This window comes from Coturnix japonica, chromosome Z (assembly GCF_001577835.2).
Source record: "Coturnix japonica isolate 7356 chromosome Z, Coturnix japonica 2.1, whole genome shotgun sequence".
NCBI classification, from domain to species: Eukaryota; Metazoa; Chordata; class Aves; order Galliformes; family Phasianidae; genus Coturnix; species Coturnix japonica.
Genome location: NC_029547.1, coordinates 21,902,967 through 21,930,291, shown reverse-complemented (window position 1 = coordinate 21,930,291; position 27,325 = coordinate 21,902,967). Strand labels below are relative to the sequence as shown.

The following is a 27,325-nucleotide window of genomic DNA, read 5'->3' as shown; positions in this document are numbered from 1 at the left end:
TCATTAGGATCAATAAAGCTATTATATAACAGTTACACTCTACACACTCAAGGTACTCAAAAATATGATTCATGTTCTGAGTCTGTAGATGAACAGCGGCGATTCAAATACAGCGTTATCTGTACAACGTGACAAAAATACAGGTGGACAATCTGATTAGTTTACAGAGAATCTGCACAACTTCAGGTAAGCCAGCTCAGCCCAATTAACTCAAAGGTCATTTCCCCTCAGCCCCATAAACGCACCACGTTTCTCACACCTAAGTTGCTCAAAGTGAGTTGTTCAGTTTCCCGGACAGATCCTCGCCCCCATCACAAGTTCTATCAGGCTATTTCCTTAGACTGCCAATATCCCCAGCCCTTCAAGTGGGCTTAAGTCACAGAAACATCCATCCTAGAGCAAGGGGCTCCTCCTGCAACTCTGCAAAGAAAACCACAGCCGTATCAATTCTACAGACCTATCAACAGGACGAAGGGAACACAGAGTGCTCGGATTCGTGGCAGTGTCTGGAAAAGGGGTGCAGCTGCTTCTTTTGTTGTTGTTTTTGAAGAGGTCTTTTTAATTCCTACGTCTCAATCCTTCAGCTCCTCCCACAGTCCTTAAGAAGCCCCTTACAACGCTGATTGGGCAGGGCCAGCTGCAGTGAAGTACCAGTGCCTTTATCTAAAAGTAAAGTGTGTTCTTTACAAAGAGTATCTGTAGTGTGATTTTATTTACAGAATAAATCGCAAAAGTACATCACATTTAGTGCAAATGCAACTAATGATAAAAGATTTATATACTGCTTTGTAAACTTTCCGTTCCTTTGTAAAATAAAGCTCTCCAATTAAATTAAGAAACAGCGACTCGCCCGTGTTCAACAGCTATTACCAGAAATGGCAAGTCAGGAGTTACGCTCTTTTGGACGCCTTTTTGTTTTTCCCCCTCTCTTTTTGAAGTTCCCATCAGCAGCTATGGTGAATGAGCCATTGTTGTGTCGATTGTAAAAAGATGAAGCGCGTTTGAGGTATAAGAATTGTTCTTTAACGTCACTATATAAAATGCTCACTGGTGACATAGTAAACATGTATAAATTTTTGTCTCGTTTGCCTTACTAGCATTACCATATAGGCACTTCTCTACGTATTCAAATTAACAGAATAGTTCTGTAATAAGGCATTTTCCATGCACACTTTTAGAGAAAGGCAAATAAAAAAGGTACGGTTATGGAGCATGAATCCCGCGTGCATGTGTAACCCACGTGTTACCTACGGATTTATCTCAACAGAGAAAATGAACAGGTAAAAGAACACGGGTTTCTGTTTGTCCCCTAACACTGTGAATATCCCCTTAAATCATTCACCGGATCTTTATTAAGTTACTCTCTTATATTTATTTTCAGGCACCTACTATACTCTATCAAATACAACTTTCACCTTTCTTTTGAGAAAAATAGATATCTGATTATTATTATTTTTTTTCTTCCTCTTCTTGAGATATACACGTCAATGAAACACCCAGCAGCCCTCTGCCTACTGTCCAGCTACAGGACGTGGATTAAATAACTCAAAGTGAGTACCAGTCTGTGAGAGTTCTCGCCCAATGAGCATCCCCAGAATCTAAGGCAGGCAAGTATCTGACATTTACAATTTCACAGCAACTAAAGGGAACTTTCCAAGAAGATCAATGCATTGTCATAGTTCTGACAGGTTTTTGATCAAGTGGCAGGTATCAATGCAACTAGTTTTCTACATGAACCTCATAGCATGGCTTTAGTAAGATGAGGAAAACACATGCAGGATTTGAAAATAATATACTCATCCTCATTCTAGATCGGGAATGTTGTCCTATGTAGTCCAAGTTACTTCAATAAATATTATAGTGTACCTTCTCACAGCTTCAGAAAAGCCCTCTAGACATCATGCAGGAAAGCAGACCACGTGTAGCACAGACAGATGACTTTTAGCTTTCAGACAGTCTCTTGCCCTTCCATAAAGAATCTTTCCAGAAATTTCCGGATCACGTTTAATAACAAAAAATTCTGTAGCACATTACATAACTAAAAAATACAATAGAAATATAAAGATATCTGGAAAAAAAATAAAGCTTTTCACACTCTTACTCCTTCAGAAATAAAGATCTTCATAAGAGTAAGACAATAGAAAAGGCAAAGCCATAAGGATATTGACAGCCCTCAGTTATTAACTGACATTTTATGTAACAAGATGATTCATTATAGAAACCAGCAGCAATGAACTATGATTATACAAAGCAAAACAAGACCTGCCAGTAAGTCACTAGGCTTTACTGAACTCCTCCCTTCATCCTCCCCCAAAATACCACAGATTTTTGTGCATACAAAGCACATACAGTATGCTATATGTGCATTTGTCTTTTGTGCTTTTTAGACATGCACAAAAACTACGCCATTATCTGAGGAAGGCTGACAGTGAAATCCTGCAAGTTGTTTAAAATTAAAGCAGTAACCCACGTCGGTGATTCAAGGTTGTACGTTCTTCCCCTTCTAAAGTAAGCAAATAAAAATAGAGCCATATACATGTTATCAATACATGTATTTATAATTACACACTGATTCAGCAAGAGAAGTTAGCAGGAGAGAGAGCTAGTGTTAAATATTCAACCTCAAGGTGTTGCAACATTTCTTCACTTCAGTATACAAAGCCTAGAATTTGGGCCATAAGAAGACTGTAGATCCTTCGTTCCAGCATGGAGCGCTCTATGTATGGTCACTTCTCCAACGTGGAATGCTCACCCAGTCTTGTTCTGATCACTGGAGACAAGTAAAGACAAAATACACCAATGTATAAACGCTGATAAGGAAACAAGAAATTGTTAAACTCCATAAGTAATATTACTGCTGCTATGATCACATTGGAACTATTGGTTCATGACAAAATACACCGATGTATAAACGCTGATAAGGAAACAAGAAATTGTTAAACTCCATAAGTAATATTACTGCTGCTATGATCACATTGGAACTATTGGTTCATGACATGTTTTTGGCACATCAGGCTCACCTACACTCTCTCTCTAACAATGCACAATTAAACACGTGATTCAGATTTTACAGGACTGCCTTTTAACAGAAGGATCAGTTGACAAAGACTTGAAGTTTAACATCACAAATAGAATCTAACAGTAGATGTGGCCTGTGTCATGTACAGAATGCGCTTTCAAATCTTGCTCTAAACTAGAGCTCTCAGATACTACTGTGCTGTTGGAATTCAAAGGCACAGTCTACACTCTAAGGAAAAAAAAAATCAAGAAAAGCCTTATCTTGTACTTATGTCTGACAGATTAAGTGATTGGGAAATATTGCGTACATGTATTAATACTGAATGTTGTATTGATGCTAATTATGATGAAACATTTCTAGATTGCATGCTTCTGTTTGGCCTTAAACATTTACAGCAATGAATTAAGAAATCAAAAATGAGCCTGTACCTGCTAATACTAGAATAAAATAGGTTTTCCAGCTGTTTTCTCTTGCACGTATGACGTAAAACGCTTCAGGAATTTGGGATATTCTCGTTTTGCCACTGCCCGTAACACAGATGCTGGTGCCCACCCTCCTGGGTTGACTAGAAGAAAACAGGAAGAAAGGCACTGAAACACAGAACATCCTCTAAAAGCTGCATACAAGAATGTAAGTCTGTATTCCTGCAACTTCCTCCAAAGAAACAACAATGAATAATCAGAACTTCTTTTAGGCCGTTACAGCCCGTACTGTACTGTTTACAGCTCTTAATATTCACATTCACTCCAGGTCTACAATGCCATTATTTAGAAAACAATAAAATAAGGCCATGTCAATCTTTTAAGTCCTACCCACATGGAAGGTGACATTCTTCCAAGAAAACAAATGGAAAGAATCAAATCCTTATTTCAAATAGAAGAGAAATCAATCTTACCTTTCCAGTTACTGCTGAATTTGTCTGCAGAACTGCTACACATTCAACCTCTTACAAATGATTTTTGAAGGACTTCAAAATATGTTTAAATTTTGCTGAACAAGCTGCCACTTACCATACAATGAGAGTTCAGCATTTGTCATGGAAGTATATATTTCAAATAATTGGAAAACTTCTGAATAGGAAAAAAACCAAACAACCTTTCCCCAGAGGATAGAATTATATCACATTATTTGTACAGGATTTAATACAAGCTGTATCACTCCTACATTGCAAATATTTACTGAACTCATTTTGCAGGCTTCTTTAGTAAGTTGTATAATAGCTGGTTAAAAATAATAGGCAGGTGAGCTAATCTGAAAGTGCTTTGTAGCAGGAGATGATCTAACAGGTATGTGGGGCCAGTACTGCAACACACTGCTAAATACTGGGTACAGTTTGGCTTCAATAAATTTACAGTCTACACCAAGGATTCCTTCAGTTAAAAAAGATAAAAATATGTAACTCAGTTATGCAGCTTGCAAATATCCTCATAAAAAAAATGTATTTGTACCTTCTTAAGTACTGAGTTTTTTAGCCTTGGATGAATCAGGGGGAAAAAAGACAGCAAAACACAACATTATTGAAACTATAAGCCAAGCCATCCAATACGCAGATAATCTACCTCACCTCCTCCACCTGAGTTTCTGTACTTAAGCTAAACTCTACTCCTGCCCTGATGCTACACCATAAGTGACCACCGTCAATGATGCTACATATCACATTAATTCAAATCTTTTTGAACACAGATTAAAAACATTGTCCTACGTTTAACAGAAAGCTGCACTGACTTTTTTTCTTGCTAGCACTTAGTTCACCAGAATTAGCATATATCACAAAGGTCACACTGAAAAAAGACACAGAAAAGATGAATACTCACCATTAGCTACATATGTAATCTTGCATAGAATATTGTCTCTGCTTATTTCTTTGTTCCCCTCTGGTGGACTTACTAATGTCTGACATATCATAGCGATATTTATTTTGGCACGGACACAGCGATTGTTCAGCTACCAGAGAAAAATGAAGAAACATTGGTAAGCCTCAAAGTAAACTTAATTCCTCCTTCTTGACTGCTAACATTTTCATTTGCTATAAAGTTTAAGACAATCCAGAGTTTGTTTTTTGAAGAATTTGCTTTCCAGCACTGTGATATACCACGAATGCAAACAAAAGATTTATCACTGTAATTCAGCATGAAATTGCACCTCTTTAAAATGTTTTCATATATTTTGTTTTTCTTCTTCTGCAACACTTTTTGAAATACGGCAAAAAAAGCTTTTGTCTTGGAACACACAGGCCAGTGTATCAACGCATTTAAAAAAGAACCTGTATTTTGCATACCTCCCTCAGCCCCCAGCCTACTTCACATTTGTACTGCAACACCATCACCATGTAACAGAAAAACTGCGAGGAAAAACCGAATAGAAAAATTCTTAAAGTAGAGATAGAGCAAAAGCAGCACTTACAGGAGCACTGTCATGTTCCACAGAGAAATTGCACACAATCCACGTTTCAGGGTCATTTTCACTGAATGCTGGTATCTTTCTGATAGCAGACAGATACAGCACGTCCCTTTGAGAAGCTGGCCACACTCTCTGCAGAGAAATATCCCATTGTAAGCTTTTCAAAATGTTACAAATTAAGTACTTTTTGTTCTTAAATAAGAAGGTCAAAGCAGTTAAGGTTAACAAGGTCAGACATGTTATCTAAGTAAAAAAAATAGTTGAAATTAGTTCTCTTTAAGGTCTTCATTAACCAAAGTGCAGTGGGAACAACTGCACTCTTAGCAGTCTCACTCTTGTACCTATATTGTAGCCTATCAGGTTATGCAGCTGCACTTGATTAAAAAAGAAATAAGGCAAAAATTTAAGGCCCAAAAACAATCTGCAATGACTTTTGCTTGTAGGCAGCACTAGTGGCTAAGTATAAATACATGCATCTAAAGTCTGACTATGCATGTAGGTCTCCATACACATGAGGGAATAAAGAAATAAATATTTTAACTAGTATTTTTAAGAGCTACTACTTCAGCAAGACAGAAGTGATAAACTGATGGTTTCCAACAGTTAATTTCACAATTTCAAGCACCCCACCCCCCCAAAAAAAAAAGAAACTATACAGAAACTATTTTCCTGATATTCAGTAGAAGCAAAAATATTGTTTTTACCATAACGCTACAGTTGACTCAACAGAATATTGAAGCCTTCTTGTTATGGCATCTTTAAGGTAATACCCTCACTGGTAAAATTGTCTAAGTTAATCGTCTAGTTGTTCAAGTATCTGAGTATGCCAGTACTTGCCATCATGCAAGATTTAAGTTTACATGGCTGGACAGTGATAGGACAAGGTGGAATGGTTTTGAACTAAGACAGGGGAGATTTATGTTAGATTTTCACTCACAGGGCGGTGAGTGACCAGAAAACAAAATATTATACCAAATATTAAACCAGCATGTACCATGTCATAATGCTAATGCTTTTGTTAAATATTTGTAGTTAACAATAGCTTGCATTACTGAAAAAAGACAAATGATGAAGTGGTATGAGTTTCTTGCTTGTAGTCAATGTTGACTTATTGCTTCAGTTTGCTTTAGATAACCACTGCCTAGCTGGAAATGATAGTATTACAGATAATAATGAACAGCTCTCATTTCTTGTTACATACTGTGGCAGACACATTCGCAACCAATTATGCTACCTAGCCAAGCTCAGAAAGTTGACAGCGTTGCAGTTCCTTAAAGAACTTGTTCTCAGCTAGTTTGCTTTTTAAGCAAAATTTTTTGTTTTGGCAAAATATATGCCACTGAAGTATTTCAAAACAAGTCAGAGTGCTGTTTTGGTAGGGTGTGTACATAGGTGACACGTAATTCTTACCTTATGCGTCTGGTAAATGATGATTGCATTATCAGCTAAATTTTCCACAACATGGAAGTTTTCAATTGTTGCTGAAAAGCAGGAAAAAAAAGATCAGTAAACAAGCACAAAAGCAAGTCTGAATCAGGATCTGAGCAGGGCCTGATGGGATTAATTCCATGGCACTGAAAGAGCTGGCTGTTATCATCGTGAGACTTCTCTCAAGTATTTCTTAGTGCACTTTGGAATCTAGAGAGGTACAAGCTGAGTGGAAGCAGGCAAAAGTTGTACCAATCAATTTTAAATAAAGATAATAAGGAAGACTGGTAATCAGAGGCCTCTGAGTCCCACTCCAGTGCTTAGTAAAATAATTGAAAAGATTATTCAGATTTTTATTACTGAAAAACCTGTGAAAGATTATAGTTATGGGTCATAGCTAACAAGGGTTCATGAGGGGAAAATCCTATTAAATGAACTTAATCTCCTCTTATGCTGGGGTTACCCAGTTGGCAAACAAAGAGAAGCCACAAGATGTGGTCTTATGGATTTCAGCAAAAGCTTTTGGTACTGTTTCTCACAGTGCCCTCCAGGATAAGTGTCCAGCGTATGTGTAGACGAGAACATAAAACAGTGGGTGAACAACTGGCTGATGAGTTGGACTCAAAGGGATACAGTAAATATGTTACATCAGGCTGGTGGTAAATCACTAGTGGGCTCTTCAGGGAGCCACTTCAGGGCCAATTCTCTTTAATTCTTTTAAAAATAACTGAACACAGGACTTAAATGCATACTAAGCTTGTACATGATACTAAATAAGGAGAAGCTGTCACCTTCCTGGAGTACAGAAAGATAGCAACAAATTGGAGGGCTGGGCAATCACCAACCTCATGAAGTTAAACAAGACCAAGTATCTGCATTTGGGATGGGGCAACCTTGGGTATACATACAGACTGGGGGATAAGAGGCAGGAGAGTAGCCCTATGAGAGGGTGGTTAGCACTGGAACAGGCTCCCCAAGACACTGGTCAGAACACCAAGCTGGCTAGTGCTCAAGAGTTTGAACAACACTCTGTGACAGAGGGTTGAGTTCTGAGTGGCCCTGTGTGGAGTTAGGAGCTAGATGCGATGATACCTGTGGGCCCTTCCAAACTGAGAAATTCTGTGATCATTATTAACCAAGCAAGATTAAGAAGTGATTCCTTACTTTCCCAGTCATTGCGAACATCAACATTCCAGAAGTAGTGGCAAACTTCATGTCCTGTTACCCCTTTAACAGCATGTGTTGCCTTCAAAGGATCCAAAACTATCCCGTTTTCTTCCACCTCTCTTCTGTATACCTATGATCAAATACAAAGAATGAGGTGTAGGACAGAAACTGTCAAAGTTGAAATATGAAACAATTTACACATGAGCAGCAGCTTTTAAAAAGCTGTAATACTAACACATGAATAAGTTGCCAAAAAAGTTTTCTTTGGTCACTTACAATGCAGGTATTCTTAGATGACATTATTCTGAGAATCTCTACCATAAAAAGAACTAAACTACATTATCACTATGTGTAAGGATCCACACAAGCACAGTAAAATAGCCAACAGTAGCTTGCTACCATTTAACATCTTCATATTTTGTATTTACATCACTTTAACACCAAGTTTTTAGTAAGAGAGAAAGAAGGAATCCATATTATTCCAGGTGTTACAAAGGACGTTGCAGCTGTAATGAACTCTAGTTCTAGCTTAAACAATGCTATTCTCAGCCATTTTACCAGCATAACTTACTGGGTGATAGGATTTAAAGAGAACAAGGATATCTGTCTGACATCACTTAAGCATAAGCCAGATGTTTACCTTCATTTCTCCTTCTTCAACCACTAGCTGCCAATTGGCATCTCCTCCTACATCTTGTAAGGAATAAGTCATATGGTTTTGTACCATCTCTTCCACCTTTAAAGCAAAAAAGCAAAAAAAGAAAATACACATTTCTAAATGTTTTCATCCTCTTGGACAGGCAGTCGTACAGTACTGGAAGCCACATTGCTGAACTGGGACAACAGAGTTCTCTACCCCAGCTTAAGATACTGCACTTAAGATACAGATACCTCTAGGCTTCAGAAACAAAAGGCAAAACAATGTTTCACAGTATAACTTAATTCTTTGTGAGTACTTCCTATTCATCCTTTGTATTTTTGAAATGTCAAAACTCCCTACTTCTACCTGAAAACCATTTCAGTACAGCAAAATTACTTCAGGTATCTCTAGGCCAAATTACAGTGCCTATTGACTATTGTAGGTCAACATCCAATAAAGAATGCTTAAAAAACTGAATGAAGGTGGAGGGGTGGGGATGGTGAGAGCAGCACGGAACTGTTGTGGTTTGACAGCAGCAAACCCAACATAGGAACACAGATCAGCTGTGATTCTCAGTCATCAGCAAAACATGCCTGTTCTGCTTCACTGGAACCCTTGCACAATTGCAAATCAGGAAAAAGAGAGAACTGCTTAAATTCAAAAACAAATTAGATGATGCAGAGACCCATCTATTAAAAAAACATTTGTTTAAAATTAGACAGCTGTGTGCTTTCCTCAAGGTTCAGATACGTGATACATTTTAATCCAGCTACGGAAGCACCTCATTTGTTAAAATCTCTGCTTTATGTGTGACAGAACAGGAAATGCCTTTTTATTTGCATTATTATTTTCAGTTCGTGGTACATTCTGCAGTGCTTTTCCTGTCCCCATCCTATCCCAAAATTCCACTCTTCCAGGTAAAAATAGAAGCAAAAATAAGTGGTTTCTGCACTGCACACAAGAATATTTTATAAGCACACCAGGCTTCGTAATATAGGAAACATAATTGCAGCAATTAGTGAAGAAGTAGAAAAGCAAAATGAAAGAATACTTGATCTTTTCTTTATATGCTTTGGAATAGAAATGTGTTGTTTTATTTTTAATTTAAAGCAGTAATCTTATTTGTACAGTGTACTTTTTAGGAAATGTGCTTAAGATCAGAGAGAGTTTATCAGTCCAATTCCTTGGTTTCTTTATCAAGTTAAAATGAGCAAAAATAGCTGTTTTTCCCGATCAAGCAATTACTTCTACTTGTCCAAGGAATGCAATATCTGCAGTCATTTTGTATATATTTCCTGTCTAAACTGTATTCAATCTACCTGAAAACTGTCAACCCATACCCATTTTAGGTACTGCCTTAAGGTACAGAGTGAATATTATTTCTCCTATATTAAAGAAACTGTGAATACAAATAATATTAAAGAAACTGTGAATACAAATATTCACAGCTTCTTTAATATAGGAGAAGTCACACTATGCCTTTGTTTTTTGTCAGCTACAGAAACGGTCTTGCAAAGCTACATTAGTCTCAGTGCCATACAAACTTAGCCTGAAAATTAAGTGGTCAGTTCTCATCTAAAAGGCTTTTAACAGCTCAATCTATTTTAAAACTAGACAACCTTTTAAAATAGAAAATGACCAGCAAAACACCTGCAGAATTTAAGCAGCCTCTCTGAAATAATAGCACTCCCCCTCTTTCTGAAAGAATACTGAAGAACCAGCTCCTATTAAAATATATATTTAAGCTCCTCAGTTTTTTAAACAAAGCTGCAAGTTCTTATTCAGCCTTTGACTGATACCAGAATTCCCTGGATATGTAGTCTAGAAGGAGGTTAAATTTATTCTGTATCATGTTATCTTGCCTGTCCAAAAACCAAGTCCCCAGACAGGGAACAGAGACCGATTTTATGTCAATAAGGCCCAGGGCAGGTTGTCAAGAGAAGATGGCATGCTGCTTTTCTTTTCATGGTCTCCGCAGTCTTTCACCTATTTGTTTGCTAGCAGTGAAACTCCAGAGAAGACAGACTGGTTTGTTAGTCTGGCACAAATTTGGTCCAGGGAAAATATACTGAGGTATTAATGGTGGGGAACATCTCTGTAAACTGGCATGATCACCCTTTCTGCAGAGAGATATTTAACTTAACACCACATCCTAAGATACATAACTTCTACTTCATAAAATCCATGCAGCAGCCACAAACAAATCCATCTGGCTATCATTTTTAATTGGTGTTATTTTGATACAGACCTGGTCAACCTCAGGTTTGCTTTTCAATGCTTTATTTTTCCACCACATTAGATCTCTGCTATCGAGGTTCACCATATGGATACACAACTGTTACTGCTGGTATAAAAGACAAAAATGTCCTTTAAAGCTGTCTATCTCTATGATAAGTTTTGCCTTTTTTCCAAGCCTCTCTCCCAACCCACCTGTGTGGCACCGAACTGCCTGACAGGTTAAACAACAACAGTTCCTTTTGGCACCCAACGTGGGGCTTGAAGGGTTTAAATAACAGATCTGACCAGAGCATCTCAAAACAAATCTATTATAAGCATTGCTGTGCATGTTCTCATAGTTCTGTTGTGTAGAACCTTTTTTGCTGTCTATGCTCCCTCTTTTGCCATTGATTACACTTGGGTCTGGATTCATGTCATTAATACTATTTTGACATGTATTATTATTTCGCTGTGTAACAATGGCTTATGACATAATAAACTTATTGATCACAAAGCCTGCAGTACTTTATGCAGGTGGCACGATTCTAGGCTTTGTTAAAAGAAAATCCATCCCTTCTATTTAAAAAACGAAACAGTTTATTTGCAATATTAAACAGTGATTTAAAAAAGATAAAGTAACACATCCTTGAAGGAATTCCTGCTCTGGTTCACAGGAAGATGTGGCTTACAGTAGAAGAAAGCTAGCAGCATGAATGTCATGTTTGAACAACATTTTTTTTGAGATTAGAGGGCAAACACATGATGTCACTCAGTTAACCCAACTTTAAACTATGACTTTCAGAGCAAGCATCCAAAGTAATTTTGTACATTACTAGTAAGTACATTTACATATTTAGGAAGTCAGAGTTACTTTCTGAAGAATCAGTGAATATACTGAAAGCTTTCAATAAACAAAAGAACCCGTTCATATCCACAACCTTATTGACAAAATACTTCATAACCTTTCAGTAATAAATCAAGTTGTAGAGGTTAAAAATAGTGAATTTTAAAGATCAGCATTACCACCTTAACATCACTACAAGTGACAAGTGTTAAAAAAGTTACATTCTTAGTTTAAAAATAAGAAAATCAATTTGAAGCAAAGACCATCTCCATCCCACACAAAACAGGTGTTACTTTACTGTCACAAAAATCAGGAATGCAGAAAGTTCAGGTTGTATGCATTTTCATTAAAGCTACTGAAATCAATCCAACAGTTTCACAAGGTTTGGGCCTCTGCAGGAGTGATATGCATGCAAGCAGAATGTAAAAAGACAACCATTTAGTCTACTAATAGAGAACTCCTTTGTTTGTCTCAATGTACCAGTTTAAAGCAAGCAGTGATTTATGTAACAAAAATGCAGGTTCTAGAGAAGAAGATGAAATATAGCAAAGTATGTAACCCCCACTCTACACATAAATACAGTACCTGGGCGCTGAATCTGTGAACATCATCAGAGGCACTGACTAGATCAATGGAAGACATGGAGGAAGAGCGACTATAGGGCTACCAGAGACAGACAAAGAAAAAACCAAGTAATCAGAACAAAGGCACAACAGAGCATTCAGTACCAACTTGCAAGCACAAGATAATGAAGAAAAGGAAAACAAAAGCACCATAAGCAGCAAGCACAGCAGCAAATGCTGATTTCATGCACCTATTATGCATTATGCTCCCAGTGTAGCCATGAGAGGAGCACAGTGTTTCCAGTAACATTAAAATGAAAGTCCACCGATCGTGATCAAAGTGACTTTAAAGAATTTTAATGAATTCACTCAATTTTGGTGAAGAAACCCTAAAAACTGAGGTTAATAATTTGTCTGTCTCCTTTACTATCACTGATATTCCTGAAAGAAGTTAAGAGTATTCTGAATGAACACTCACAGCAGTGTTTTTTGAACCAAGAGAAAACAGCCTTCCTTCATTTCCAACTGCTTACACTGAATATGAATAAACCATGAAAAGTTACTAGAAACACTTAGAAAAAGAAAATCATTCTTGTCTACCCATACAAATTATATAGAAACATCACATATCAGCCATTGTTCTGTGGAAACTATAGGAAATATTTTACCTTTTGGACAAATCGATGAGTCCCCACAGCAGAATATGCATCTCCAGAAGGTAAGGATGTTGGCCAGTGCAATCTGACCTTTTCACTTTGAGACTGCAACAAAATAGGCTAAATTACTGGTAGTTAGTTGCTACTAAGTGTACTATTAAAAAGAGCGAGTCATCCTCAGTCTACATAATGGCTACTGCATTAAAATAGGAACTAACGCCATTCATGACAGGCCTTAAGTTGGCATCCTGATGGTCTTCTAGGTGAATGAAATATTCACTTCATCTATACTTCGAGGTGTGTTTCCAGATTAAGGAAAATTAATTAGTACCATTGAGGCTGTTGCATCAATATAATAGTAATAATCACCCAAAACTTTTAGTCTCTGCTAAGAGACTGCAGTGCGCTTAGATTCTGCTGAGTACAGAACGTCTACCAAGAAGACTTACAGTCCTTAACCAAGCCATTATTCTCACTGTTTTCATGCAGCTTAACAATTCTATGACAAAGGACACACCACACAGTTATTCCCTCTCATTTTATACACTACTTCACGTTCTCATATTCTATATACAAAGGCTGCTTAAAAAGTAATGCTTCTACTTTATGACGCTGGCCCATGATGTCAGAGTTGGGTGCTGGCATGGCAGGACCTGCAGACATTGTGTTACAATTTTGTCGCTGTTCCACAGATGAAAGCAGAGGGGCAGACTGACAAGCAAAGGTGCGTAACTGAATTCCTCATATATGAGGAAAAAATTGTACCCACTGACACATTCATTGATGCAGCAGTCTGGGCAGCAGCAACATATGAATTCCCCACAGAACAAAATGTTCAAGATGCAGCTCTCAGTGGGTAAAGTGATGTGCACTGTCTTTTGGGATAGAAAAAGAGTGATTCTTCTTTATTTCCTGGGATTCAGACAAACCATCAGCTCTGACACTGACTAAGCTGAAGGTTCAAACCTCCAGAATAAGGCCAGTGGAAAAAAACAACCTTCCTCTTGCAGCACAGTAGCACCAGGCCCCATGTGTCAGTCTAAGGACCATGGATCACACTGCCCATCTTGGCTAGACCATCCTACCACATACACTGCAGTCTGGCTTTATGCTTTTTGGCTTCCATCTGTTTGGGCTGCTGAAAGACAGTCCTCATGGGCAATATTTTCCTGGAATTAAACCATGACAGCAGTTGTGAAAACAGCAGGTCACCTCTACTGGCACAGAATTTTTAGAAGAGCAACATGCAGGCTCTTTTTCATCACTGGCAAAAACACACAGCTAATGGTGGTGACCATGCTGAAAAATAGTGTTTTGTAGCTGAGAATTTGCTCTGCCAAATAGTGTTACTGTGCCCTTTGTATTTGTTATAGTTTCCATGGAAATAAATATAGGAAGCATTACTTTCAAAGCAACCTTATACTTAATGCATCTTATCCCTATTTGATCCTTGCCACTGTTATTAGCGAAATAAACTTCAGGACAGTAATGAGGATTTGACAAATACCTGTAGCGTTTGGTATTCTTATTTGCACATGTATCTGTTACAAATAAGTTTTATACAGAATTCTAAGAAATGTAAGAATTAGAAACAAGAGATTTTATTGGGTTAACATTTGCACTGTAATCCACGTAAGCTGTGAAATCTCCTTCTCAAAATTCATGTTAAACAACAGTATTTAACTGTATAAATACCAAGAAGTGAATTCTACTTCCAGGTGTCAGGAGATGCACACAAGGAATGAGCACAGGTCACTGAAGCTTTCCACAAAGTGCCCATCATTAACACATTTTTCAAGCATCAGTACCTGTTCTTCCATTTTATCCTGTCTATCAAGAGCAGCTTCAACAGCATCAAAGAATTCTTCTTCATTAATCAGACTATTAGGACCCTCCTAAAGTATAAGAAACAAAAACTAGTTGAAAATGTTGGAGACATGAGAGCTCCATTTAAGTTTAATTTTAGAAGTATATGCATGTACTATGTATATAACTGACAGAATGAAACTCTTTCAAAGACTTCAGTATTTTTACCAATATTCTTAGACTACAATTCATCTGAAAACACTGCTTGTTAAACAAAGTTACTCCCTCCAGCTATAATGCAGGGGGGTAGTTATGTAAACAAGGTTAAAAACAAACAGGAAGCTGAGGAAACATCAACATACTTTGACATCACATTTAAGCTTTAATTAACATACATTTCATCTTTACAATGTGACAAAAGTAAGCATATTAACATAATTGCACAGTTAGGCTACTTCTGAGCATTCCAGTGCCTTGGGGTAGATTTCAGATAAAAAAAAAAAAAAAAGACAAAACAAAATACTGGGGATCATTTACTTGAGAATTCTTGGAAAGAATAGCTTAGCATAAAGAAGCAAGTAGAACTGAGTACTGAAAGCCCAAGTTTAAGACTTACAGTGATAATTTAAGAAAACTAGGCTTAAAATGCTAAAGTGAATACCTGAGAGAAGCAGTAGCGTTCAAATATCTATTGAGTATCTTATCATATAGATACTATTTCTCAGGTTTTGATTTTTAAGCAGAAACAAGCATTTCATTAACACCTGCACAGGGGTCAAGTTCTTTAAAAAAAATAAATCACACAAATGACACTATAGGTGCATTGGCTTGTATTACTTTTCATAAGGTGGTTTAGACATTGTAGACTTTGAGTAAATATCTGAGAAGGAAGCTGCTGAAATACACAATGTAACAGCCTAAGCAGAATCTTAAATCACTGCATTTATTATCACATTTGAAGTAACAGAGACAAGTTAAAAATTGATTTTAGTTGAACTTCAGATTCTAGAACTGCCTCTGCCTTTAGCACTTCTGTATTTGTATTACATGCCTACAAAGTTTACCTATTAGAAAGGAAAACTATAACTACTCCTCACAAACAGTAGCAAATATATGAAAAAAACCGAAAAATCACCAGAAATATCAGTAAATGAATTATTCTAGACACAAGAAAGACAAAATGAAGGCTGGATTTCATTAAAAAAAAACACAACTAAGGATAGAAATTTGTCATCCAGTTTTCAGTTTTCAAGTTGGAAGAACTGAAGTGACATGAACGTTCTTGCACAAGCCAATCACCTTGATTTATACGTGCAATTGTTTAATATAATATAAACTCTTGGCATTTAAAAGAATAATGAAAGCAAAACTGTACCTCATAGTCTGGCCCTCCAAAATGGGACTTTTTCTTCAGTTCTGTTACAGCATTTTTATACGCTTCTTCTGTTCTTCTCCTTTTTTCTACCTCCTGCAAAATGACATGATCTTTTGATGCCGAAGGTATGAACTGGTTGATTATAGTACACATGCCAACAAATAGAATGATCAGTATAGCTTTTTTCCCCAAGGTTTCCAGAGCCATTGGTTTTCTCATTTTATTTGCATGCACATACTGTGTGCATTCACATACACCCCTACAAAACTTGGGAAGTTAACTACCTTGACAAACCCCTTCTTTTTCTTTTTTCTTTTCTTTTTTTTTGTAATGAGTTATGTGCAAGAAATTACTATATCAGCAACCAAAAATCAATTTCTAGCTTAAATATAACTATAAATGGTTCACTGATAGTAATAGTAATAGTCTCGTGTGGGTTGGAAGGGACCTTAGAGATCATCGAGTCCAACCCCCGGGATTCGAGCCTCTGCACTGCAGAGCGGCACTTCTACCACTTGCTCCACAGGGGGATTCGAACACCCGATGGTCAGACCTGCTAAGTGACTGAACTATTTGAATTGCTCTTTGCCGTTGCTCAGGCAGTGATGGCAAAGGGTGAAGGGTAAAAACTGGTAAAGTGCTGGCTGGTTGAATATAGTGAGATACTCATGAGTCACTGCATGTAAGCTTCTATCTGTACAGTTAGTTGACACAGGATCCAAGTGAGTCATTTCATGAATTCCAAGCAGAGATTAACAATTCAACATCATTCTCTCATAACAGGTGTATGACTGTATTAAAGCCACTAATTATATCCACGTTACATATTTTGAATAAAGAAGTAGTGATGCTGGAATCAGATTAAGCCTAGCATTTCCTCTGCAAATTTTCCCCTTTAATGTATATGAAAAAGTAAGCTGAACTTCATCTCACAATATTTACTACTGTTTCAGAAGACATTCATCTGATAATAATACAATGCTTTTAAGTCAGATCCATATCTTTTATAAGATGCTTCTACAAACTATGTTGAGCCACTAAAGTTATGTAGTAAAAAGACAAAAAATTATTGTGCAGAGTGTAGATATCAAGACATTTCAACTAGGGAGGATGCAAAGGGCCCTCTATGGGAGCAGGTCAGGGCTCCTGTCAGACACTGCTAGGTCCAGACAGTTCCAAAACAGGCTCCCTGTAGGATGCAGTTAAGCCATGTAAGTGACACTTCTGGGGGGAAAAATAAATAAATAAATAAATCAGAAAAACATCAGTTGGAGAAGAATGGAACAAAAAGTGAGAAACAGCAGAAGGAATGTGAGGAGGAAGAGGTGGTTCTTGATGGCAGGACACACATCCATAGTGCAGCCCATAGAGGACCCCCCACACACTGGAGCAGATAGATATTAAACTTAAGAAACTACGGCCTATGGAAAGCCGAGGCTGGTGCAGATCATTTTTGACAGGAACAGTGGCCCATTAAGGATTCTACTCTAGACCAGATTTCCCACTACTCCCACAATACTCAGGGCCAGCAAGCTCACTAATACAAGGAACCTTAAAATCTTTAGGTTTTGATAAGTCTTTCCTATTTAATTTCTGGAAAACCAAGTTCAAATAAGATCATGACCCCCTTTCAAATATATATGTACTTATGATATGTGAGTTAATATGCATAAGGCATACCAGTAATATTAGAACTAAAGGGAAATTCAGTTTTGTTAACCATTTGTAGCTTAAAAAGTGCTTTAAAGTTAAGTCTAGTAACTAATAACGGATTAAACTATCTCCTATGTTAACAGACTATTCCATATTAAAATACACAGAACTCTGGACAAGAAAATATTTCATCCATGCTCTAAGAAAATTCTAATAAATCTGTCTGTTCAGTCAAGAGAAAAAAAGTTACTGAAGTTACTGTTTTGGGAGATCATCAAGAAAACAGAGCCAGACTCTGGTACAAGGATGGAAAAAAAAAAAAAGGGTAGATACTGAAATATTTCTGACTGGATATAAAGACTTTCACTATAGCATTGTAAATTTCACTGTAATGACAGGTGTGTAGAACATTCTGCTCAGAAATATCATGCAGTCTCCATCTCTGAAGACTTGAAACCAGATATAATAAAGCCCTGACCACCTTGGTCTAATTTCAGACTCTCCTTGCTTTGAGCAGGAGGTTGGAAGAGACCTCAGTAGATCTCCAGTCCAATCTGAGTTATTCTGTGATCTCATTAATGAATTTCAAGCCTTGGATCTGCTACAATTCCTCCAACTACTCAAATGAATCAATACCAAATTGAGTACTGTCTGAGATAGATAAGTCCAGGCCTCTGACATACAGACAAAGAGCTGGAGGCAACTGAATTACTTAAGTGCAGATATATTTTATCTGAATGCCTTTATTATTTGAATCACGTACCACTAAAATATACAAAGTAAGACTTGATGTGATATATGCCATATGTAAACATGCTAAATTAAAAAACAAGAAACAACAATGGCACAGAACACCAGCCAATAATGGTAGGCTGGCAAGACTGTGGAAGGCAAAGCCTGAAATACATCCCAGACACGCTTCCAAGATATCTCATCTGAAGAAGAGATTGTGCATTTTGAGTTGCTATAGTGGTTGTGCAGGATTAGCATGAGCAATCATTGTCATCAGAAAAACAGGTTAACATCACTAATTTTAAAAATATTAATCAACTAGTTTAAGTCATGTTTTCTACTTAAAAGTGAAATAAACACTGATCCCTTTAAAGAGATCTTTACAGTTAAATCTTTAAAGAACAGGTTGTTCTCAGCACTGTTAGCATTTCACAACTAAGCATTTTGGATTTGCACATCATTCTGGATACTGCATGGATAGAATATTTAGTTCTCCTTTAGAAGGCTGTAAGCAATAACTTATATTATATTAGTGCTGTCAGGTTCCTTTTTGAGTTTAAAAAATAATATAGGAATCCTAGTTGAAAAAGTGCTTAAAAAAAAAGTACTCGATGAATACTACTATATCAGCAACAGTCAAGATGAGGTTTTAACATTTTATAGGACTATTAAATAATGAAAACGCCTAAGATTAGCAAGTGCTGCAGATAACAAGGAAAAAAAAATGCCTGAACTAAGAAGGTTAAAAACAGTTGCTGAAATTTTAAACTGAAGAAACTTTTTTGGTAAGCCAAAGTGAAAGGAAAATGATCTTACCTTATCTAGCCTTTTTTGCCAGCTCTCTTCACGTTTTACCATGAGTTCAATGCAGTGAGATAGTGTAGCAAGGATTCCAGCAGTTGTTGCTTTGAAAGTTATAGCTTCTCCTTTAAAGTCTATGCCATTAATTCCTTTGGGTGTCACATGTGGAAATACTGAAAACAAACACAAACCATTCACTGACAGCTGCCTTTAATTCAAGTGAGTATCTTAAAAGCATGGTTTATATTACAATTATTTCAATATATTGGCTTGAAAGCTGATTTAGAAACAAAAATCAAATGTGCTAATCAATTGCAGCTATCCACAGGGTAAGGAAAGAAATTCAAAAGGAAGAATGCGCCCCTTCAGCTTCATCTTGCTATACTCTATTTCAAGTCAGCTTGTAATGCTGTATTACTCTGCGCTGTGCAAATCATGTAGGTGGAGGGAGTGGCAATACTTTGTAACAATAGCAGTTTGAGAGCTTGAAGTGAGGCCTAAGACAGAGAAACCTCAACATACCTAATTCAGTACTGAGAAAGGAACAATTAAAAAATGCAATCAAAGCCAAAATGTCATATTCAAAGTTGCTCTAAGCCAGTAATTATACACTTTAAATCCACAAGGTAAAAAGGTATGATATATCAAAGTATCAAATGTGCAGAATTATCCAAGTATTGTGGGTTTTGCAATTCCAACAACTACTTCATGCTGTCAACCAAGCCATCTGTTGCTAAGGCTATTTAAATCACTTAAAATGTGTGACAAAAAAACACCTATTATATGTCAAACTTACATATAGGTTGACAGAACATCAAATTAAACACCATACATTAATGCCATAAAGTATTAGGAAGCAGAAGTAAACCCATGTTGAAGACTGCGCTCAGCAAGCTAAAGTACCTCCTGCTATACCGTGGTTACAACTAGTGTGACTTATCACCCAGCTGGATAATGCATTTTTATTTGATTTTCTTTGGTTTTGGTGCCATTGTTGCAGTTTAAAAAGCTGAAATAAACATCTATGTTAAGTTTATCCAATAACTGCCTGCACTGATAAAGCAGAGCTTTCAAGAAGCTGTGTTCTTACAGAGAGGGGAACTGCAATTGCTGTTCTCTGATGGTAGAACACTGTTGGCACTTGGGGAACAAAAAGCAAACATCACATGGTCTTAAGCAGTGGTGTAAGTCTCCAGAGGCTTTATATGCTCTTCTTTGACTAGGAAGCAAACTATGTTTTTCTTTTTTTTTTTCTTGTTTGGTTTTTTTTAATAACACAATTACAGACCATACATTTCTTCAATTTCCCCAAGAAGCATACATGGTATGGTAAAACACAGCTTTTTTTTTTATTATTCCATATTAATGAAGAATACTCCCTAACAGATGAAGATGATAGGGGCTGGAAAGAAAAAAATTATGTTTCAGAAATAACAAGAAGCAAATGAGATTTCCCTCCCCCTAACAGCTGCAGAGGGAACACGGAGGAGGCTAAGACTAAAAGTGGTATAAGCTGGCAAGGAGGCAACACAGTGGATCCACTGCAAATAATGAAAATTAAACAACAGCTTCACACAAAAACTGCATTTTTCTTTGAGAACTGCAATACCACTAATTTGTTTTGCTGGTGTACAGCACGTTTACCTGCAGGCCCACCAGCAGTGATGCGCTGCTTTATAGACCTGTTTTTTAATTCAGTACATAATACTGCTAGACATGCTGAAGAAACATCCACCAGCTGCAATGTAGTTATTTCAGACAAATCTCTGCTGCAGTGTGTGAGGGTAATGCAGCAACAAAGACTCATTTCTTGGAACAAAGTCAATTTCTGCTGAAGTCTCAGCTACATCTCACTAATACTTCGATACAGTTTTGGTTACCACGTATTTTAAGTCCTTATTCAGTGACTAGTCTCAAAGAAGCAGCGGTATGTAAGCTGCTTGAAATTTCATTCAAAGTCAGCCATTTCATCCACTGTACAAAACACTGAACAAAAATGAATCTGTAGAATGCTGCAAAGCTTATTTCTGTAAGGAGAGGATCGCTCAAGTGATTCACTACTGTCTATGGGGGTACCCCTCAGGTGACATTTGTCTGAAGATGACCACAAGTCCCAGCTCAGGAACAGTTAAGCTTCAGAATTTTAACAATCTTTGTCAGATTTTCTATCTGGAAAAGCTGAACATCTTCCTGATTCCTTCTTAACACTTCTTTCCTACATCAGCTACAGGATCTGGTGTTTCAAGTTGAAATCTTCCATCAGAACACCTACAGGTTCAAGTTAAAGGATAACAGTAAAATTTTTCTTACTGGATCTGCTCTTCTAGCTTTCTAATCAAGCTGCAGTCAACTGAAAAACAGATCTACTATGATTTTTTTGCCTACTTTGAATTCAATTTCAACATTTGGAGTCAAGTGATTCCTTCTTAATTATCCTGTCTCTCAAGCATTTTGCTTTGCTTCTGAATCATTTTCTCCTTCCTTTCATGATAATGTGTTGTGGTTTTTTTGTTTTGTTTTGTTTTTTTAAATATATAATTTATTTTATTTTAAATACCATGCTCTTTAGCTGTTCTGATCCTAAAAGAGTAGAGGTGCAATGAGTTTTCACATCTTGTTCCTAAGATACGGCTTTCAACCCTTCCCCATAAGTCTAAAACATAACCTGTTTGGTAAAATCAATTTTCCAGTGAAATGGAAGATTATTTATAGAAGACAGTAAGTACAAAGTTCCTTTTTCTCTTCCATTTTATGCCACTTCTACCACTTATAACACTATACTAATATGACATGAAAAAGAAATGGGTGGGAATATTACCCACTTATTACGTGATACCTATTGTTGATCTTCTGTGGATGGCAGTAGGATTAATAGATCAGTTATTCTTAGAGGAAAACCTCATTATTTCAGCAATGCTGGTGAATATTCACCGCAAGTCCCACTGTATTTTATATTAGGTTATCTCCTTCATCTATGTAGTTCTTTCTTCTGCCTTTAAAGAGGTTCCCACAGTGGGTTTCACCCACTCTTATTTAAATTAAGCCCAAATCCACTCATTTTCCCAAGCAGACAGATGGGAACACTTTTCAATCAGGACTCTTAAATTCCTAGACTGTAAGATTCCAACTGGTAAATACACATCAGTCAGGCACTCCTTGGTACCTTGATATAAATGACCACTGCTTCAATTACCAGATTTTTCAATTGGAAAATGAACAATAAATCTGTATACCTTCATCATGGTCTAGCTCTTCATTAAAGGTTCTTAGGAAACAGAAAAAAGCCATCCCTGTCCAAACATGGTATCTTTGTAGCAGCATACAAATCTCTACAGTCGTGCTAACTTTCTCCTCCCTACTCAGGAAAGGTGCAGAATGGAAATTTCAGAGACAATGAGAACACAGTTCCCTAAAACAAATTATAAACGTAATGGTTTGAGATTGGAGAACTAGAGATCCTATGCGAAGACCTAAGTTGGACTTGATCCCTGTGGGTCCCTTTCAACCCAGGATATTCTATGATGACATGAAATTTTTAATGCATTTTACCCATTATAAATCAAACAGGTATTGAAAAAAGTAGAATGAAAATCAGTTGTTAACAGAATTGATGGGAAGTAAATGTAACAGAAACAGGAATCATAAAAACTGTAATTACAGGTTCTACAAAAAGCAAAAGGTTGCAGAAATAGTAACCTACAGTAAATGAGGTTATATGTGAACGTATCCATAATACCTAACAATGCCTTAACAGAGAAATTCCCAAAAGCTTAATGAAGATTTTTTTTCAAGATGTATATAGATACGTTACTTCAAATTCCTCTAAAACAATGATAAAGGACATCACATTCCTTTTAAAATTTGTAACATGACCTGATGCACTAAAAATATGTACCTTCCAGATGAAATTTCACATACTAGGTGTGCACATACAGGATATAAATCAGAGTAATTCAGATACAAAAAAATGTTCTAAAGGTAGAATAAGCTGAAACTCCTACACCATCCTACAAAAATTAAGTTTGACAAATACCTCTTTCAAAATGAATCATGACATGAAATTAAGTGCTCACTAATGCTTAAGAAAAAAGCTTCTCACTTCTCTGGAATTTGTTTTTGTGATTTAGAAGTCCTTAAAAATGTAGACTCTATATAGAAAGTTGGTGAAACTGCTAGATGTGCTTACAGGCCAATATTGCAAACTTGCTTATATTTGCTGACAAGAAGCACAAAAGATTTATTCATGAATTTCAAAGTTGTACTCTACTTAACCTGTGATGCCAGCACTGTAATTAGCCCTTAGCAGAGGAAGCACTTTATATCACTGAAAAATCTGTTCGTATTATTAATTCTGGAAGTATGTTTAAAGTGCCTTCCATTTCCTCTCTTTCTCATCCCTCATTACAGTTTCAGTAATATTCTAGAAAGAGCAACTGCATAGCATCTTATTTGGGCAGAGTTAACTTTCCCCACAGCAACAGTACTGTGCTCTTGGCCCGTAGCTAGAACGCACTGGCTATGGCTGAGCAGTATGCAGGCTGCTTCTCCAGCCCCTCAAAGTCAGTAACAGTGAGCAAGAGGCGGAGAGGGGACACAACTGGCACAGATGGCCCAAACTGATGGTCTGGAACCCCCTTTGGTATGATATCAAAATCAGAAATAAAGTTGGGAAAAGGAAAAGTCCAGGGGAGGCTACAATTATGATAGCCTCCATCTTCCCACATAACTGCTATGCATTTCGAGTCCTTTCTTCCCAAGAAAGGCTGACTATCCCATGCTCATATGCAATAACCAATCCCTCCTTTTGCTTCTGCATGGCTTTTGCTTGTTTTATTTTTCCTTTCATTAAACTGCACCTTAACTCAACCCACAAGCCTGCATTATATTTAGCTCCTGTTCTTTTGAGAAGGGGTAAAAGAGCAGTGTGACGGAGCTACTGAAGTCTACTAGTGTGAAAACATCACAAGTACTCAAAAACAAAGAAAGCTGCAATGCACAGGAAGGGTAGCTCATCATAAAGAAAACAGTAGACAAAAAAGGCTTACTTTGCCCATGTATTTTTAATTTCTTTGTTAAAGTGTTTAGTTTGAAAGAGAAAAAACCCACAACACTTAAGTATTCTCTTTTAAAGATTCCAGCTGTTTTGAAAGAGAGATCTAGTAAAAACCTGAACTGTCAGCATCTAGTGAACAAATGCTAGGTAATAAATAAAATAATTTCAGTCAAGAAACAATAGAAAGTATACAAAGAATGCAAATAATTTTTTAACACATATACAACTCCTGGCAGGCCAGCTGTATGAAGATTTTTCAGAAAGAAGGGCTTGCATGAGTTTCACATTCACTGCGTGGATAGAGAAAGACGACTATTATGAGATCTTTTAAGATAAGAATTTTAAAAAAATCATGATTTTGTTCATCACATCATTGGAAAATACAGTTAAAAAGTGGCAAAATTATGAGAAGGGAGAATCAGTATCAACACTGACTTAGTCATAATGCAGCCACAGAACTTGAAAAAAAAACAACATACAAGCTGACAACAGTCACAAGAAAAAAGAATGATTATCTGTTACAACCCTTACTTCCCAATATTTTAACAACACAGCTGTTCCAGCAGAATTTTGTAGAAGTGACTTTGAACACAATAGGAATTATAAGCTTGACAAGCTTCCATTAGTATTTGTGTGATTTAAATTAAATTCAACTCATGACAATCATGAAAAACAGCTAACAAATGACAATTTTAAAATGACAGATTTTAAATAACCTGTAACAAATTCAGACAACCATTCCTATAGCTCTCCTCTCAGACAAAAGCATAAATATCAGTCATATAAGGCTTATAATACTATTCAAGTGAATTTTTAGTGAAGTGTAGGCATACTCACATTTTTCCCTACTGCTGTTACTGTTATGTAAAAAATCCCCATCAGAACGCATTGTAGGGAAATCATCTTCATCATCTTCTACCACTGCATTAGGGAGAGAAAGATAATATGTTAGGGAAGAAACAAAGCTTTCCCAGTTCTTCAGTGCATAAGAAAAAACTAGGAGCTTTTTCCTACAATAAAAACAAGAAGTCATGATCTTCCTGCCTTTTTTTCCTTTTTTTAATCCCCATCAGAACCACAACATTACTACGAGGAATAATTATGAGATTTTTGGTCAGCATCCAAAGGAAGATTCTTTCATAACTGATTAAGCAAATGAGCAACAATTGAAATCTTCTACACTAGAAAATTTGTAAAGTAAAAGTGGAGTTGTTTGTATCTACCGTTTTCTCACTAAAAAAAGTTTCAGGACTTTTTACAGTGAGAGATAACAAACCCAAGGATAAATATAAATGCCCCTCAGAAATATAAATGCTGCACTCAGAAAAACTATTCAGATACTTAGATATCCTCATCTGGATCTGCTAGTATGTCTAGCGTACACTCATGTTGTACAGTATTCTACCTTCAGCCAAGATACCTCTGAAGCATATAGTATGGCATCGTGTTTTGCCTTTGTGTAAGAACATATTGTTCCTATCAAACTAAAACCCCAATGTTGTTTTTTTTTCCCCAAAACTATGTTAAGCATTGCATTAGTGAATTAACTTAATTTCATCTCATAAGGGTAAAAAATTGTTGTGTAACATCAAGCGCTTAAAAGATCTTTTTTTTTTTTTTCAGTGAGTTTGTCAGCTACAGGTTAAGGGCAAAGTTAAACAGTTTTTAAAGGACTCCAACTACTGCAGTGCAAATAGTTAAAATTACTTAAGCAGAAACATTCCTTACTGTATAGAAATTTAGATTCTAAGGAGTTCATTGTTTCCAATAACAACTTTACCTTTATCCCTCTGGAGTTCATCTTTGGACACTGCATCTGCACAGGCATCAAAATATTTCTGTAAAGTATCAACTTGTCTACACAAGATGTCTCTAAAGGTTTCCATTTCTGCAAGCTTCTCACGTAAGCTATGGCCCTTCTGAAAACACAAGAGAAAAACACTTCAAATGCTTCTAAATACTCTACAGTATTTCAATGAAAAAAATTTCTGCAGACAGAATAAATCTTTCAGATACACTAATGACCTTTCAGGTATCAACAGCTATGAAATACTGCTAATGTTCAAAGAACATGATTATAAGAAACTACAGGTGTTCCTTCATTATTTTCTCAACTTTTCCTCTCTGATACACTTGCTACTTCAGAGCATTCAAGAAAGCTTACTAATAACAGCTTTGCATAATCCCAAGCTATTTGCCTGAGAATAGTCAGCTCTAGTTTTTGTACTAATCTTGACACACCTTTCTAGCAGTGCCCCTCTTCTGCCCCCACAAGAAGTACAGCCTATTCAAATAGAAATATTAAACATTTTAGACACTAGAAACTGGAAAAGTCATTTTTCAATTGGTATTAACAATCAAATCTGTTAAGTCACAGAACAAGCATATCCTCTGCTTTAGAAGCCTCTATATTCCCAGGAGTACACAGAACCCTCCTAACAGGTTTGATTTCTCTTGCCATCAGAAGATACTGTAATTGAAAATGGAAAACTGCTCAGAGACATGTGAAAGCTTCCTGTGTAATCTGTTCTTCATCACATAAAGAATTTCACAGTAAAACAAAAAGTTGTTATTCTTCCCCCTAGTTGTGTGAACGAACCTTCATATCCTTCTTTCATTTGCTTAAGTATCTTTTTTTTTTTTTTTTTTTACACACCTACATTAAGAAACATTATTCACTAACCTTGAACGAAGAGGTGGATGTTGCAGAATATCCACTTGCTCCAGAAACAAGAGATACCATGGAGCCATGGCGGCGTAAACTTGATTCTGATCCATAGCCAGATTCAGTCTAAAAAACATAAACCACACAAAAACCAGAGAAGTGAGGTTTTAAATATGAGAAGAAGCCATAAAAGCAATTAACATCACTTCCTCTAAAACCCTCTTTCTTGCCTGTATGTATTGGAAGCCTAACTCAAATTGTGCCTGCAAGTTCAACGTGTTGAAGTAATATCTGTGAAGTTAATAT

At 36.7% G+C, this 27,325-nt stretch overlaps 1 protein-coding gene and 1 long non-coding RNA gene across 3 annotated transcripts in view; both read right to left on the bottom strand.

The window, feature by feature from the left end:
• Positions 1-1,465: 1,465 nt before the first annotated feature.
• Positions 1,466-27,325, bottom strand: part of CERT1 (ceramide transporter 1) — a 64,345-nt gene continuing 38,485 nt past the window's right edge. Inside the window, exons 4-18 of one of the 2 annotated variants that reach the window (XM_015848817.2) lie at positions 27,038-27,145; positions 26,135-26,273; positions 25,192-25,275; positions 19,317-19,474; positions 16,116-16,208; positions 14,743-14,829; positions 12,947-13,039; positions 12,301-12,378; positions 8,655-8,750; positions 8,012-8,144; positions 6,830-6,900; positions 5,423-5,551; positions 4,834-4,963; positions 3,448-3,584; positions 1,466-2,770 (exon numbers count right to left, since the gene is read on the bottom strand). In XM_015848817.2, the coding sequence (XP_015704303.1) occupies positions 3,457-3,584; positions 4,834-4,963; positions 5,423-5,551; positions 6,830-6,900; positions 8,012-8,144; positions 8,655-8,750; positions 12,301-12,378; positions 12,947-13,039; positions 14,743-14,829; positions 16,116-16,208; positions 19,317-19,474; positions 25,192-25,275; positions 26,135-26,273; positions 27,038-27,145 (1,527 nt within the window). In that variant the 3' untranslated portion in view covers positions 1,466-2,770; positions 3,448-3,456. The remainder of the gene's footprint in view (positions 2,771-3,447; positions 3,585-4,833; positions 4,964-5,422; positions 5,552-6,829; positions 6,901-8,011; positions 8,145-8,654; positions 8,751-12,300; positions 12,379-12,946; positions 13,040-14,742; positions 14,830-16,115; positions 16,209-19,316; positions 19,475-25,191; positions 25,276-26,134; positions 26,274-27,037; positions 27,146-27,325) is intronic. The other variant, XM_015848818.2, reaches the window with a different exon arrangement.
• On the bottom strand, positions 16,434-19,307 carry LOC116652496. The gene is made up of 2 exons (XR_004305585.1): positions 16,656-19,307; positions 16,434-16,522 (listed from the first exon to the last, which is right to left on the bottom strand). It is a non-coding gene; the product is annotated as an uncharacterized LOC116652496 (long non-coding RNA).